General features: G+C 42.5%; 1 protein-coding gene across 8 annotated transcripts in view; it reads right to left on the reverse strand.

Moving 5' to 3' along the window:
• Positions 1 to 17808, reverse strand: part of LOC144784029 (uncharacterized) — a 517674-nt gene that overhangs the window by 62860 nt on the left and 437006 nt on the right. For all 8 annotated transcript variants that reach the window (XR_013601611.1, XR_013601612.1, XR_013601613.1 and 5 more), the window contains one exon: positions 2633 to 2773. Coding sequence is in view for 5 of the 8 variants with exons in the window: in XM_078662732.1 (XP_078518858.1) it covers positions 2633 to 2773 (141 nt within the window). In the remaining 3 variants the exon portion in view is untranslated. The remainder of the gene's footprint in view (positions 1 to 2632; positions 2774 to 17808) is intronic.

The following is a 17808-nucleotide window of genomic DNA, read 5'->3' on the forward strand; positions in this document are numbered from 1 at the left end:
CTGTGTGGTCCTCCTGGTCCCTTGGAGCCAGGATTGTTTTTGTAATAATCTGTTTAGTAGCTTTAATATTTGCATTAGTTATACTTATTATGTACAAAAAACATTTTTCTGAGCAATTGAAAAATGTGACTTTGCCCTTTCCTTGAATGTATTAAATTGATGTTCTAGCCCTCATAAAAGGAAAATGTAAGTCAATTGGAAAATGTTTTTATTGGAGATGTCCTGTTAGCTATTTAAAATGAATAGTCACTGAAATGCATAGGAGCCCTCAAAATGTTTACTAGATGATTTTAGGATTTGCTTTTGCTTAGGACTAAAAAAATGATAATTCTGTTTGTAATAGTGGTCATTACTTTCTCCTGCTATCTGTATGTTAATTATGACCCGATGCTTCGTTCTCTTTGTATTCCTGCTTATGCTTATATATACCCGCTTAATGAAATGTTTAAAATGGAAAATGCCCACCTAGCAATGAATTAGGATATTGATACATTTATGAAAAATGAATGTGCAAATATTTTCTATGTTCCTACTGGATCATAGGAATGTCGTCAGCTAATGCTAAAATGGTTGTCTGTGGTAAAGTGGCAGCAATGGGTTAGCATTAGCAGAAGCCATCCTGTATTTAGAAGTTATCTTATCCACTTTGTGAAAGCCATTTTGTATTTCTGGCAGACATTTTTTTGCCATGTGCTCGCCATGTGCTCTGTCCTACCATTCTGTTAACTGCTCTTGAAATCTGCCTAGAGACAAACTATATTTAGCATCTTCCACCTTTGCACATGCCCAGAAGGGACTAGCTAGTAGAATGGACCTGCTTCTCTAGTATAACTGTCAGGCTATTTTTGCTACTGTATGAAGAAGTAACTCTCCTCCCACTTTGTTGAGCAAGCAGATCTTTTATACCCATATTAGTCATTTTGCATGCTTACATGAGCCAGGACTGCTCCTTGGTCATATGCTTACTATGTAACCCTAATCATATATAAGGCCTCTGTTTTCTGCACTCCTCAGACTGCTTCATTCAGTTGCTAAGGCTTCTGTGTGACATAGTCTCACTCATTTGAGGTTAATAAAGATGCTCTTTTATATTTAAGCTTCTGTGCCAATTTCTTCTATGTTGGTTTAAAAGGACCAAGTATTAGTGGGACCCCTAAGAAGATTTATTGATTTATTCAACCTGCCTGAATCACACTGGTTGGTTGTGGTTGATCTATTATCCAAAATGGGACATTTCATTCCATTGAGCAAACTACCATCACCAATGGAATTCAGCCATATATTTTTGAACAATGTAGTTAAACTCCATAGCCTTCCAAGTAAGATTATCTCGGACAGAGGCCCTCATTTTTTCACTAGGTTTTCAAATCAACTAAGTAATCAGTTGGGAATTTAATTAGCGTTATCATCTGACTTTCACCCTCAGACTGATGGGCAGTCCGAAAAAGTAAACCAATATCTTGAACAGAGTTTACGTTGTTCAACCACTACTCTGTCAACACAATGGGATGAGGTGTTAACCTTAGCAGAATTCTCATATAACAATAGCATTCATGCAGCTTTAGGTTGTTCACCATTCTATTTCCTAACTGGTCTTCATCCACGTTCTATTCCAGTCACACTTCCTGATAACGATCGAATTATGCCCGCCGTTTCAGAAAGACTGGCAGAGTTTCAAAAATTCCAAGAACAAGCAAAAAAGATTCTGGCCAAAAATAAATCTAAGATGAAAAAATTAGCTGATAAACACAGACTACCAACACCATCATACAAGGTAGGAGATCTTGTTTGGTTGTCAACCAGGAACATTCAGATAGAAGGTCCTGAAAAATTTAAACCAAGATTTATTAGACCATTTCCAATGGAACATTTTTTTAATGCAGTTTCCATTAGGCGACATCTACCCAGAGACTACGCTATTCACCCTGTCTTTCATGTATCACTTCTCAAACCACACAATCCATCCACACGAACTGATAACCTCCCCAACTGTTGTTATAGGAGACCACCTAGAATATTAAGTGAAACAGATCATGGATTCAAAGCGCGTACGAGGTCGCTTGTACTATTTAATTGATTGGAAGGGTTATGACACATTGGAGAGACCCTGGGAACCTTGAAACAATGTCCATGCCCCACGATTGGTTAAGGCTTTTCACGCTCTTCACCCTGAGAAACCCCGGCCATTGAGACGACCTTTGGGGGGAGGAACTGTTAGAGGTTGATCCTGGTTGTCATCTGAATGTTAGATTATTGGTAGGCAGAACTAGGATTACAATCTTGTTTGTGTTATGGTTCCTGTGCATTCTGTGACTATTGTACACTCTGTATTATTCACCAGCTATTTGATTTGAAGGTAGCAGTGTTTGTTTGCACATTGGAGTCCGGTTCATTTTGTATTATTTAGTATTGCCGCTATTTGGAGGTAGCAGTTAATACACGTGGGCCATGTGGTTACGCCCAAGAAAAACTGCCAAGTAGATTCACGTGCAGTTCACAAGACACGTGTAATGTTCGTGCTCCAGAGGCTATAAAGACCCCACCCGCTTTCCAACGGTGCTTCGCTTTGTCGCGTCACCGTTGGAACCTCCGGACCCATCCCTGCTGAAATAGAAGCTCCGCTGGAACTTACCTGATTCGGGAGCCTTTTTCGGACCTGCTCCACTCCTGCTGCCTTGTGAGGATTCTTCCTGGTTTCCCATTTCCTCGAGAGCCTCCGGAAGTCGTCCTTCTTCCTGTGTTGGCGGCTCTCCACAGAGCTTTCCTTTAAAGCCTGCAAAGAAATAACACGCGCGAGATTACATTCATTTTTCATTACCGGTGAACTTAAAACAGTTCCAAAAGCCGATCTGGATGTTCCGGTAGATCTGGATGTTCCGGTAAGTTTATTTAAGCATTTTTGCACATCGATGGTTTAAATACTGCTTAAAGCTGAGACGAAGGATTTAGAACGGATGGTGCATTGACAGCACATTTGGGGCTAGATGTAGGTAATTGAAATTTACCGATTCTAAAATACCGAATTTTACCGATTCAGTATTTTAGAATCGGTAATTGGAATGTACGTAAAAAATCTGTATTTTTTACCGATTCGGTAAAATTCGGTATCTGCCATTGGGAATTTACCGCATTGGCATTTACCGAATCGGTATTTACCGAATCGCTATTTACCGAATCGGTACTTCTCATTCAATCCTATGGACCTTTAGGCCCATAGGAATAAATGGGAAATACCGATTCGGTAAATACCGATTCGGTAAATACTGAATCGGAAAGGAAAGAAAAGTGAAACTTAGGAGTCAGCCAATCAGGTGCTACCACCCACCCCCTCCCAACCAGGAAGTGGCTACACCCAGGCAGCTTTAAGTAATTAGAAGCTTCTGGAAAGGCTGTGAAAGAAGAGCTGAGTCCCTGAGCCACAGGAAAACGTTTGTGCTTTTAAAGTTGGAAAATGGCATGCAGCAGTGAAAAGGAACTTCCAGAGAGAAAGAGAAAAATAAAATTTAGCACCATGGAGCTGCAGGTACTCATGGAGGAGGTGGTTAAAGAACACCAGAAATTGTTTGGAAAGCAGTTTCTGACTGTGGCTGAATCTGCCAAAAGTAAGATTTGGCCGGAAATACAGTAGAAGGTGAATGCTGTAGGAGTGACTCCAAGGGACATAGATTACCTGAAAAAGAGGTGGTATGACCTCAGGAGCATGACTAATAAGAAAATTGCAGAGCTCCACAAAGAGGCAAAAAAACTGGAGGAGGAAAGAACCGTGCAACTCCCCTGACTGAGCTGGAGGAGCTGGTGGGGTCCACCATTGAACCAGAGAGCGTCTGTGGACTGGGAGATGCAGACGGCTCAGCCAGAACTGCCACCAGAAAAGGTAAGACGCATGCACAGCAATCACTCCCACCCCATCACCTTCCCTTTTCCCTATGTGGCAAAGTTTACCCCACTCCAGTAGAGGTAGCACTATACAGGAGCAATGCATTATGGGACATGTAGTCATTGAAAGACCTACCATGTCATACAGCACAGCAAGCAACAATTTAGGCAAAACATATCAGTCATAATCAAGCTGAGGCAATATGTACAGTGTTTCAGTGAGAATAATTTAATTGTAGAAGCAGTGAGGGCAGGAGCACAGAGCTAATGTACGCTTTTATGTCCACAGGCGAGACATCTAGCAGGCGTACCAGGGTGAAGGAAGGCATTGCACCACAGAGGGATGACAGCCAGGAGACAGGCACAAGTGCAGAGAATGTCACAGAGGACACTGCTGCACCAACACCACTGCCACCATTCCAAGACCATGAAATGTCTCCACATCTGCAGGCGTCCCCAGAACCTTCAGGATCCCTTCTGCTACTGTCCTCACCTGAACTTCCTGCGTCACTGCCGCAAACAACACCTGCACCTCAAAAGAGCAGGTGAAATGGAGGGGATGACACTCAAACCTTGGCTGGGGAAGGAAGCACTGCCACACAGCAGTCCAGTGCAGAGGGTGCCCGTACAGGTACCAGATGCCACAGGCCCAGATATAGCAGTGCTGTACAACATGTGGAGGGTACCAGTGTCTTCCCTGGGCTGGAGGGTAGCATGGTAAAGATTCAAAGAATGCAGGGGAAGGCCATCAAGTCTGTGCAATGCCAGATGAGGCACCTGAAAACAAATATGGAAAACATAGCGAAGGGCATCAGTGCACAGGTTGATGAGATCAAAGAGATGGTATCAGGTATGAGGGAGATGGCTGCAGGGATGCTGCAGATGGCCAATTGGTGCAGCTTCTGTGCACTAAACTGGACCAGGACAGGTTAGCAAGGCACAAGGACAGGCAGCATGTGGAGCAACAAACTAAGGCAATGAACCGCCTGGCCACAGCCACTTCACTTCTATGCAGATGATGCATCAACATGCAAGAGGGACTAACACTCAGCAGCAACGAGGTGTCTAGGGGCTTTGCAAGGATGACCAGTGCTGTAGAGGTGCTGCTTAATGCACAGACAGCACAAACTGCTGCTCTGGATGTACCAGAAAGTGAGGAAAGCACCAGTAGGAGCAGCATGACAAGCCCCCCTGTTGTTGAGACACGGAGGAGCAGCAGGTGCCATGGTGAGCCAACAGCCCAAACACCCAGTGAGGACAGCCAGACACTTTCATCTGGCACTGGTAGGCGTGGCCGGAAATGACTTATACAGCCCACACTCCATGACTTTAAATGGGGAAGCAAGTCAGGACTACTATTATTAAATGGATGACATTTGTGTTGCACATTTTTGCTTTTGAGTATCTGCATAGTTCCAAATATTAAACTGCGTTGGGTGCATACTCCACCTGTCTGTGTCTCTTTACTTACTCAAAAAAAGTTCTGTGTAATCTCGGCCCGTTTTTTTCTGCCATCTGTTGGTGGTGCAACTCCTGCTGTGTTTGGTTCAGGGAGTGCATGTTCATTATCGTGGTCCTCATAGTCACTCAATTCCACCTCTGTGCCCTTCTTTGTAGCAAGGTTGTGCAACATTGCACAAGTTGCAATTATCTTACAGCAGATGATTGGTGAGTACTGCCGTGCCCCTCCACTTTTGTGGAGGCAGCGGAACCTGCTTTTTAACAGCCCAAAGGTGCGCTCCACAACGTTCCTAGTGGATTTGTGTGCCACGCTGTATCGTCTCTGGCTGGGGGTTCAAGGGTTGAGGTAGGGTGTCAGGATGAATGAGCGGACGGCAAATGCACTATCCCCTATTTGTAAATGAGAAAGTCTTTACTCACATGCACACATACACATACATCTGCAATATCTATCAGGGTGTGTCACAGTGTTTTACCTAGCAGGTATCCTTCGCCAAATTCCCCCGCCGTCAGGCGTTTGTAGATCCCACTGTTCTGAAAGATGTAGGAGTCGTGGGTACTTCCTGGGAACTTGGCCACAATGTCTCTGATTATGTTGTTGCCATCACAGATTACCAGTACATTGATAGAGTGGGTTGACTTCCTTTTTCTGTATATGTACTCTGTGGCAGCAGGTGGGCATATAGGGATGTGGGTGCCATCAATACAGCCGATGACGTTAGGGAAATGTGCAATTTGATAAAAGTCAGTCTTGGTCTTCAGCAGTTACACATCTGTGTTAGGGAAGCAGATGAAATGATGCATCCTCTGCGTCATGGCCTCTAGGAACTTCCTGAAGAAACGGGACAGGCAGCTCTGAGACACCCCACTTACCACAGCAATCACCCCCTGGTAACTCCCAGATGCAAGCAGGTGTAGGCTACAGAGCACCTGCACATGGGTTGGGATGGCATGCGCCCTTGGGGTTGGGTGCCAAAAGTGGGTGCAGGTCCCTGATCAAGTCCAGGATGGTTTCGGGGTGTAGCCTGTACCTTTGCAATACCTCTCGCTCAGTGAGTTGAAATAGCGTTATCCTCTGTCTGTAGACTTGCTCCTCCCTTCTCCAGACCCTCTCTCCTGCTGCCTGTAGCTGTAGACGCCTTGCTATCACGTAGAACGCCGCCATTCTGGTCACACTGTTGCGTTTTGGGGCCTTTTGTATAGCCTGCACCTGGTTACCACCTGCTTTCAATCCATGGTAAATACCGACTCTTAAATACCGAATTTCATGAAATTCAGTATTTTAGTAGTTTCCTACATCTCAAAACTAATTTTTTACCATTTCTTATTTACCGATTCGGTAAATAAGAATTCAGTAATTTCCAAATAGGTAAAATCGAATCGGTAAATACCGAATCAGAAAATTCCGATTCGGTAAATTCCGATTCAGTAAATTACCGACTTGTATTTACCGAATCGGTCTTTTTTGCGCCCCTACATCTCAATATCCAAATACCGGTCGGTAACGGCTGAAATTCTGTATTTTCGGCCGTTACCGACCGGTATTTGGCTACCTACATCTGGCCCTTGGTTCTGTGTTTGTTTTCTTACTTATCATTTCAGATCCCCTTTTGGATTCATCATCTCAGAGAGTAAAAGGTATGATTTAAATACTGAATAACTAGAGAATGTTAACATCATTATTACTAACAGAACTAATCTTATGAAAAGTTGTATTTGAAAGCAACTGTTAATGAAAGCTACTGGTAATGAATATCTCAGCATTATTTAAGGTTCTCATAGGACCAAGAAATACATTATCAAACGAAGTAAATGCATGGGCTCTCCTAGATTAGGTAGGTAGATAATCCCTGCTCTAATTGGATGTTTAGAAGGGCAATATTTACTTATATTCTGTTCTTATTTGAAGATTTAAAAGAAGAGGAAGGCCCAGAGTCACTTCCAGTCTAGAAACAGTTACACAACTTCCTTAGAAGACGGAGTCCAGAGTTTTGTTGTTTGATTCTCATTCCAATTCCCCTTTCCCCCCAGGAAAAATTCGGACTGACAGGAATTATTACAATTTTGTCAGTTAGATTGGTTCGGGGAGGATTTTGGAACACGCTGCACCAAGAAGGAAACAATCGGAGTCTTGGGAGGTCCTATTGAGTGACATTGTGAAATACTCAGCCCAGATAGCTTGACTCCAGTGGCATGGAGAGCATGGGACCCACATCTGGGCATACCCGTCCCACTCGAGGTGACAAATGCAAAAACAACAATTGATGGACAGAATGCAGAACAATGTCATACTTTCACCCCAGTACAGAGATCTGGACCTAAATCTATCTAATAATGATGAGTTTAAACCAGATCTATGACTGGGGGTGAGTGTCTGAAAAGTTTCAGTGCTCCTTTCATCATCTCCTTTTGTTTGCTTTGTTTGCCCTAAGTTGGCAAGGTATGCCCAGACGTGGGCTCCTTGCTCACTTTGCCACTGGATTCAAGCTAGCCAGGCTGATGAAGGGTGTTACCCAGAAACCGGTCCCAATATTCTTGTTTCCGGTTCAGGGAAGACATTGCTTGGCAGTTCGAGCTGGACTGTTCTTATGGGCAAAGGGTCAAGACTGATTTGCATATGGCTGGGTCTGAACTGAGGTGGCAAAGTAAGGCTAAATAATAATGTTGGATTGAACCCAGATCTGTGACTGGAGGGGAGTGTCTGAAAAGTTTCAGTGCTCCGTCCATCATCTCCTTGTGTTTGCTAGGCAAGTGTAACAGTCATGAGACCAAGTCTCCTGTAGCACAATATGGTATGTGCTAAAAAACGTAGCCAGTCTTTACTACCTATTTCTGAAGCTCCCCCAGCACAAGTGATAATACTCAACACCTTCCCTGCTAGGCCTTTCCTCCCCCTCTGCTAAGCTTTTTCGGGCTATTTGGGGGTAGTTTGTGCTTAGGCCCCTGCAATATTTTACCCACATACGGTATCCACACCAAATTTGCGTACTTTCCTTCCAACATCTTGAGGATTCCAAAGGTACCCAGGCTTTTTGGATTCCTTTAGAGGGGACTCAGAAATTTGCCAAAATACAGTTATGTATTGTTTTTTGTTTTTTAAATAAATGGGACAAAAGTGCTGCAGAAGAAAGTGCCTGTTTTTTCAACAAAGGGTTTGTGATGCTGAGGTCACCATCTTCCCAGCTTTCAGGGACAGGCAGACTTTTGTTAGAAAACCAACATTTGTTACATATTTATGGCATTTTACTGGATATAGCCTATTTTTGCTGTTTTTTGTGCTTCCAACCTCCTTCCAGTTAGTGGTAGAAATGGGTATGAAAGCAGTAATGGAGCTCGGAAAGCTATACATTTCTAAAAAGTAGACACAATTCTGAATTCATCAAGGGAAGATTTGTGTAGATCCTTTAAGGTGTATTTATGGAAATAGACAGTTGAATATAAAATGATTAAATTGAGTTGAAACAAACAGCCATTTGTGTCAAAATTTTCACCAGTACCTTCTTCTAAGTATGACATGAAGCAGTTGTTATTTACGCATCTCCAAAATTGTGGGTACCCATACAAGCATGTGAATTAGAGTTCATTTTTTTTAAATGACTTATTTTTCACAAATTGTCCTGCATTGGGAAGGCAGAAATGCAAAGAAAATCACTTGGTAATAGCACTTGTTCTACTATTCTGTGTTCCCCATAGTCTACCAATAAAAATGCTACCTCACTTGTGTGGGTGGGCCTAGTGCCTGCGACAGGAAACAGCCCAACATGCAATGTGGACACATTACATTTTTCCAGTGAAAACTGACCCTTTTTTTACAATGTGCCTAGGTGTGGACAGAGGTCTCTTGATAAAAATGGCACCTCACTCTAGTTTTCCAAAATGTGTTGGTTTGATAGGTTTCCTTAGATGGCCACTCCCACCCAGTGTACCCATAGGTCTCCCGATAAAAATGGTACCTCACATGTGTGGGTGAGCCAAGTACCAGCGTCAGGGAAGGGCCCAAAACATACATTGTGGAAACCTCAGAATTATTTATCAAAAAATTAGCTGGTTTTGCAAGTGGGGCACCTATGTTTTTGGTCCCAGCCTCGGCGGCCATCTGGGGAAACCTATCACACCCACACATTTCTGAAAGAAGACATCTTGAAGACTCCAAAGAGGTGTGAAATGCATGGATCCCGTAATGTTTTCCTACCCATAATCCCCAGCAAACCTCATATTTAGCTGAAAAAAATCACATTTGTTTGTGGAAATGTTGTGGGATCAACAGGATGACACAAATGTCCTTCTACCCAGGGTTTCCATAGATCGCCCGATAGAAATTGTACCTCACTTGTGTGGGTGGGCCAAGTACCCATGGCAATGAAGGGCTCAAAACGTTTAGGGAGACATCAAAATTATCTATAACAAAATAACCTGGTTTTGCAAGGGGGCACCATCGTTTTTTGTCCAAGGCTTTGCGGCCATCTAGGGAAACCTGCCAAACCTACACATTTCTGAAAACTAGACACCCGGGGGAGTTCAGAGAGATAAAAATATCACATTTTCCTCACATTTCTGGCTGGACTCACCACACCGGCACAAATATCCTACCAGTCAGCATTCCCCGTCGTCTCCTGAGTAAAATGATAATTCACATGTGAGGTATCGGCCAAGGGCCTGTGACCCAGATGGCCACCGAGCCCAGGACCAAAAACTCAGGTGCCCCCTTGCAAAACCAGGTCCTTTTATGAAAGATAGAGAGCATCTAAGTTTTTGATACCAGCGTTGGCGACCAACTAGGGAAAACTCCCAAACCCACACAAATGCAGAAATCTGGTTCCGTCATGAGCACAGGAGCACTGGTGCTCATAATGGAATAATTCCATCATGAGCACTGAAGGGATTAACATACATGTATGGTTCGTTTCAGTTGGGTCAGTTAGTTAGAGGTCACTCCTAATGTAAGCTTTAAACAAAGGCTAGCTGCATAAGGTGGAAATACCTGTTGATCCAAATCGCACAAGCACTGTAAGGAGATAAACCTGTTATGCAGTGGCATCCCAGTTGCTTGCTGTGATGAGAAAATCACATGCAGCAGAAACAGGGTGTGACGTGGACTGATGTGGTAGGGGACCTACAAAAGACACCATATGGCAAAACCTGAAACAGCTGAATTTATCATCGTATTTATGTTGACTAAAATTCTGAAAAACATGTTTACTGTGATTAACTACTACATATTCCCCTTGGAATATTTTTCGGGAGGGTGAAATATATGGGACTCAATAATAATATATTTTAATGAATTAAATATTTAGTTCAAAATTAAAAATCAATTATGTTACTGTACCTTTCAAATGGATATATATATATATATATATATACTACATTGTCTAACATGAAAATATTTTCACCATTTTTTTTACATTTGAATACATTATAAAAGTTTTCTTTTAGTTTACCATAGTAAAGTCGCCTCAGCCTAGGTTTAAAATGTTTCGAATAGTAACTTTATGCTCATCAATTTGGCTGCTGTGTTACGGGCAGGAATGTTTTTGTGCTGGAAGGGACACCTTCCTTCCTAAAATCAATCCTTAGAGGCTCATTTTTCTTTCTATGTGTGCAGCAGAATACAAAGTGGAAGGAACACGGAGAAGTAAAGATATATCTCCTTGTTATGCCCGTGTTGGCTAAGCACGCCATTCTGATGCAAACACAAGTTTATAGGAAATCTGGGTTTACATCAAAATACATGGGTGTATGCATGGGAATGCCAGTTCTCCACCCATGTAATGCCTACCAGATATAAGTAACACAAGGCAGCACAATGTGCCCCGTTACTTTCTATTTGCTAAAGCATGCAAAGTCACGCAAAGTGCTTTGCATAGCTTAGTAAATGCCAAAAATGTTTTTGCTGTACGTAACACCGATGTGCAATCATAGTAAATCTGGTCTGTAGTTTTGCTCACATGTAACTTTATCTTTGTGAATAGGCCTCAAGGTCCCTTGCCACAAATGCAAAATAGCTTGATCACCCCTCTTGTATTCATGAGATCGGAGGATGGATTACAAACAATTTTGAATGATGTCATTTCATATTCTTGCTTGTAAACTAAGGCTGTCCATGGCACAAACACTTTAACCTCCACCTGAAACAAACATTGAGAGTGCCAATAGGTCTGGTTTATGAATGAAAGTGCCTTTTGTGTCACTGATTGGGTAAGGCACTCAATCAATCAAGCAAGCAATTAATCCATCAAAAGACTTTATTCAGATTCATTGAGAAAGCCATATACGAACACACAAGACATAAAAATAAAAATATGCTCAGATAAAATACAGATCTGCCCAACAGTTACAGCAACCGGAGAGAATCAAACGACACATCAATTGATAAATAAAATCTTTTTCAGGCGAGCAGCACCAGATAAAAAGAGGGCAAGATTAAAACAATTAAACACATCCGGTAATAACATTAAATAAAAAAGTGCAGGTCTGGCTTGTCCAAAGTGCTTTATGGCAAACAATGGAGTAATAAAAGACCCTCCTAAACTATTTTAAAAAATTGAAAACATGGTACAGTACATTGTATCCTGAACTAAAGAATTATTAGAGCTACATGGATTGAGGATAGAACCATAAAAGCTACGTAGGCGAACAGCAAATAAATGGTTCATTAAGTTTAGTCTGAAGCATACCGGAAGCAATCGAATATTATTCAACGTGTTATAAGAGAGATATTGTTCGATTGGCAAAGTGGTATGAATTAGTAAGTAGCCCCTCTTACAGATGATTTATCCTTAACTATTAACACTCTCTCTGGCCCACCAGTCCGCAAAAGCTCTCTTAGTCTAAATGTGATCCCATATGAATAAAGTCTCAGGATGATTAAACAATTCAGGGTGACCCATCTTAATCAAACAAGCCGTAATACAGCTGATACACGGAATACTGGACACTCGATTAAGCACCAGCCAGTCCTTTAATATGGAATGATTAAAGTCCTTAGCATTGCAAACCCACACCGAGATCCGGGCGAGTAAGTCCCAGACCATCAATATTTCCTCTGAATAGTCAATCCCTAGTTCTTCGTGGATAATCACGGATGATATACTCTGGAGGAGAGAGAGAATATTTCTTAAAAACTTGGTTTCCAGAAACGTGCAGTGAGAAAACATTAGTATACCCCCAGTTGTCACTGCCGTAGGCAGCTATGGTTACACGTTTAGCTCTATAGATATCAATCATAACGTTGATGGACTTGTGACCCAACCTAGAAGCAAAGTCAAACACAGATGCAGTACTCTAGAAAACAGATTTTCCCTGGCAATCTCCAAGGGGGACCAAGATAAAGAAGAGTCTAACAAAACTCCCAAATAAGGGAACACAGGGACTTGGCTAAGGAGATTGCACTAAATACAGTATGATTTAGACTTGGTAGTCCATGGACCAATCACTATTACATGGTTCTTAGAAAAATTGGTACTGAAATCGAGGCTGTCAATGAATTACTCAAATCCATTGAGCAAAATCTCTAAACCCAAGGCGGTACGAGTTATAGGAACAACATTGTCTGCATAAAGCAGTATAGGGGTCAGAAAAGTATCAATTTTGGGCAAGTCCCTCTCAACTTCGACCGATCATTTTTCACGGCTGTTGATATATATTGTAAACAAAAACATGGCCACAATACAACCTTGGCCTGGCAGTTCGGGCTGGACTGTTCCCATTGGGTGAAGGGCCAAGACTGATTTGCATATGGGTCCAAACTGGAATGGCATGATGAGCAAAAAACGTTGGATGTAGGCCCAGATCTCTGAACTAGGGTGAATGTATGACATTGTTCTGCATTCTGTCCATCAATAGTTCTTTTTGCATTTGCCACCCCGAGTGGGACGGGAATGCTCAGATGTGAGTCCCGTGCTCTCCATGCCACTGGAATCAAGCTATACTGGCTGGAGAGGGGTGATCTCCGAAACCGGTCCTAGGATGCTTGTTTCCAGTCCAGGGAGGACCTGGCCTGGCAGTTCGGGCTGGACTGTTCCCATTGGGCGCAGGGTCAAGACTGATTTGCATATGGCTGGATTGATGGAGCAAGGATTCGCACGCAAAGCGCATTGCTTGTATTCAAGAACCTCGAATAACTCTAATTAACTAACCAACCTGTTTGTCTTATTAATTTATCCCTTATTCTGACATTTTGGGTGTTCCAGTGACGCTTGCCTATGTGTTTACTATCAGTAATACGCTTGCAGATTAAAATGGCTGCTGTTACGCAGGAATTTCTTCTGCACATGCTTCGGTCATACCCATGTGACGTGATGTACTCGCAGTTCTGGTGGGAAACTCTTTGCACTTGCGCAGTAGAATTAAGATGGCTGTTTTGTGTTCTCACATGCCTGAAGCTTGCATTGCTGCTTTTGATACACTGTTCGTTCTGCATTAATCACTAAATCTATAGTTATTATAAAGTAATGGTAGTAGTATAGTGATTCATGGTATACAGTGCATTCATTTTTTCTGTTTTCTAAAACTGTTTCTATTTACTTTTCATGTATTGTAATCCTTGGGCATGAGGGACGGGAATACTCCATTTTGAAAATCCTTTCCGCGCATGACAGTCCACCGCCAGAGGATGAACTCTGTGTTATTGAACGCGATTGTAAAAAGAACTATTGATGGACAGAATGCAGAACAATGTCATACATTCACCCCAGTTCAGAGATCTGGGCCTAAATCTATTGTTTTTTGCTCACCATGCCATTTCAGTTTGGACCCAGCCATATGCAAATCAGTCTTGAACTTGCGCCCAATGGGAACAGTCCAGCCCGAACTGCCAGGCCGGGTCCTCCCTGGACTGGAAACAAGCATCCTAGGGCTGGTTTCGGAGTTTCATCACTCTTCAGCCAGGATAGCTTGATTCCAGTGGCTTGGAGAGCACGGGACTCACGTCTGTGCATACCCGTCCCACTCGGGGTGACAAATGCAAAATGAACTATTGATGGACAGAATGCAGAACAGACCTACTTTCCAGGATGATAAGGTCCCTAAAATAGGAACAAACATCACGCCTGACATGTGGATTACTCATTATAGGGGTTTATGTATTCACGAAGCGGGAACATCTGATGAACAAGGGAATGTTGACCAGGGCCAGCCCATAGCCTTTACACTAAAGGAAATCAATACGGGGATTGAGGGCTTGTCTAAAAACAAAGCCCCCGGCCCAGATGGTATCCCGACCGACCTGTTCCTAAGCTCTGTGGAATTATGGGCCCCTATAATGACTAGGGTTATTAACAAAGCAATTTGCTGTGGCTTGCCGCTCTCCTGGTCAACGGCTATTATTGTCCCTATTTTTAAAAAGGGAAACAGGGACGACCCCCAATGTTATCGCCCGATCTCTTTGATCAATGTATTCGCCAAAATCTTGGGAAGGGTGATACTAAACCGTTTGTCTGAGTGGACAGAGACAAACAACATTATCTCAGACACTCAGTACGGTTTCAGGATGGGCCGGTCCACGAGTGACCAATGCTTGAACCTCTACATGCTAGCAGCCAAATACACGAAGGCTAGTAATGAATCCATTTACATGGGGTTCATGGATTTGGTAGCTGCCTTCGACCATGTAAATAGGGTCAAGCTTTGGGACATGATGACCAGAATGGGGATAGAGGTCGGCCTTATTACCATCCTAAGAGAATTGCATAGCAGCACCTCAGCGCTGGTTCGGTATAATATGGAGGGGGGGACGCACTGATTCCTTCCCCTGCAAAAGCGGGGTACGTCAAGGTTGCATTTTGGTGCCCTTCCTACTCTCTCTATATTAACAATTTGGAGCAGCATCTTTTACAGCTGAGATCCGATTGTCCACGAGTAGGGTCGCGTCATGTCCCTGTGTTACTTTACGCAGATGACGCGGTCCTCCTCGGACGCACACCAAAGAGTCTACAGATTTTAATTGATGGTTTCGTATCTTTTATGGGCTCATTAGACCTGTCTGTCAATTTGGGTAAATCTTACGTCTTATCTGTCGGCAACAAACCCTGCAACAAATATTCCTTCACAATAGGGAGCCATAAGATAGAGAAAGTTAAATCATTCTCGTATCTGGGCTTACTATTTGACGGGTCATTAATATTCAACTGCCTGGTGGAAGAGCGCTGCCGTAAGATGAATGCCACTAACGGCGCAATTGCAGGTTATGGACGAAGGTTGGGGAGATGGTGTCCGGAACAGGTGCTTAACCTGTATAACTCCATGTGTTGCTCTAAAGTTACTTATTGGGCAGAGGTGTGGGGCTTCGTGAATACCTGCCAACTGCAGCGGGAGGAGAACAAACACTTGCGATCCATCCTGAAAGCCCCACAAAGTCTAGCTGCAGTAATTGCACACAGGGAGTTAGGGATACCCCAACTTGAAGATCTGGTGAAGGTTAGGCCAATTTTAGCCTGGCTAAAAATATGGGTTAACTCAGAGGCGACTATAAGCAGGGAAATCATGAACGACTGCCTGGGCAGAGATAAATGGATGCGAATCCCGTGGCTCATTTATGTTAAGTATGCATTAGACATTCTGGGCTTCGGGAATCTCTTTGCCGACCCGGCAGCGATTATTCCTCAGCATAAAATGATTGTAAAAAAGGCGTTTTTGGCACGCAAAGTTACACAGAGAACAGAACTGGAAAGGGCTAAAACGACTGTGTGTGCTTATAACCTTGTAAAGATCACAGAAGGAATGGAACCTTATTTATATTTGATACACAATGCCCAGGACAGGTTTTTAATGAGTCGTTTTAGGCTCAATCTATTACCATATTTATTGGCGTCACCACTAGGGTATTCATCTACAATTGAGCAGAAGGGAACCTGCGCTGCGACAATAGGTCTCCGCAGGATTCCCTTAATTTTGTATTATGTCCACTTTATTCAGAGCCTAGGCGTAGATTTTTGGTTGATATTTTAAAACAATCTAATATGAAATGTGCTCAAGAGGCTTTGATCTTTCTGCAACAAGCGACCGACCCCCTTACATTGTGCTGTATCATTAATTTTATCAAAGTAACAGTTCGATTAAGGGCAACCAGAGAGGGTGGGGGGACTGTGAAACTTCGATGATAGGTTTTAACGGCTAGTAACGTCTTTTTAACATATTGTGATTATGTGTGTATAAATGTTAGGATTCATGCTGTTTAATTGTATTTTAAAAGGAGCGTATATTATATGTTTGTACTTGAATTGTGATTTTTAATCATCGAATAAAGAATCCTGACTGACTGACTGAATTCGAGAACCCAATCGGTGTTTTGACTGATAGCTGCAGAGAGGGTGTAGCGCAGGCGTTGCAACTGAACTGCGGGTGCTGGTCTCAACTTTGGTGGTCCTGTCCTGATCCTAATCTGGTTTTCCTGTCCTGGGTTTCCATTCTGCACCTGCTGGCCTACTGGCAACTGCATTTCCTTGGGGTTCCTACTGTCCTTAAGTGACCCGTGGCCAGGGTTGGTCTCCACACCGTTCTAGGTAAATATAAATCTGTGAAGGAAACACACTTGCGTTCTTTTCCTTTACACTTTCCTGAGATCTTGCTAAAGTTATAATTGTGTATGTTCCTTTCTTTCTTTTCCCTTGTAACAAAATTCTGAAGTCGTGAAAGTACTTTTCTTAGCATGTTGTATTTTTCCCCTTCCTTTGAGCAACTTGTGAAATACCGTCTATAAAATATAGATGTTTCTTTTCTTTACGCCTTCCTTTAGCCAAATTAAAGTTGGTGGTCTGAATTATTAGCGTGTCCCAATTTTTTTTTCTCTATAGCTACATGGTTATTTCAAATTTACTTCATTATAAGTCAAGGTTTTGCTCCTCAGACTGCTTCATTCAGTTGCTAAGGCTTCTGTGTGACATAGTCTCACTCATTTGAGGTTAATAAAGATGCTATTTTATATTTCAGCTTCTGTGGCAATTTCTTCTATGTTGGTTTAAAAGGACCAAGTATCAGTGGGACCCCTAAGAAGATTTATTGATTTCTTCAACCTGCCTGAATCCCACTGGTTGGTTGTGGTCAATCTATTATCCAAAATGGGACATTTAATTCCATTGAGCAAATTACCATCACCAATGGAATTTAGCCATATATTTTTGAACAATGTAGTTCAACTCCATAGCCTTCCAAGTAAGATTATCTCGGACAGAGGCCCTCAATTTTTCACTAGGTTTTCAAATCAACTAAGTAATCAGTTGGGAATTTAATTAGCATTATCATCTGACTTTCACCCTCAGACTGATGGGCAGTCTGAAAAAGTAAACCAATATCTTGAACAGAGTTTACGTTGTTCAACCACTACTCTGTCAACACAATGGGATGAGGTGTTAACCGTAGCAGAATTCTCATATAACAATAGCATTCATGCAGCTTTAGATTGTTCACCATTCTATTTCCTAACTGGTCTTCATCCACGTTCTATTCCAGTCACACTTCCTGATAACGATCGAA

The sequence above is a fragment of the Lissotriton helveticus genome, chromosome 10 (assembly GCF_964261635.1).
Source record: "Lissotriton helveticus chromosome 10, aLisHel1.1, whole genome shotgun sequence".
NCBI lineage: Eukaryota > Metazoa > Chordata > Amphibia > Caudata > Salamandridae > Lissotriton > Lissotriton helveticus.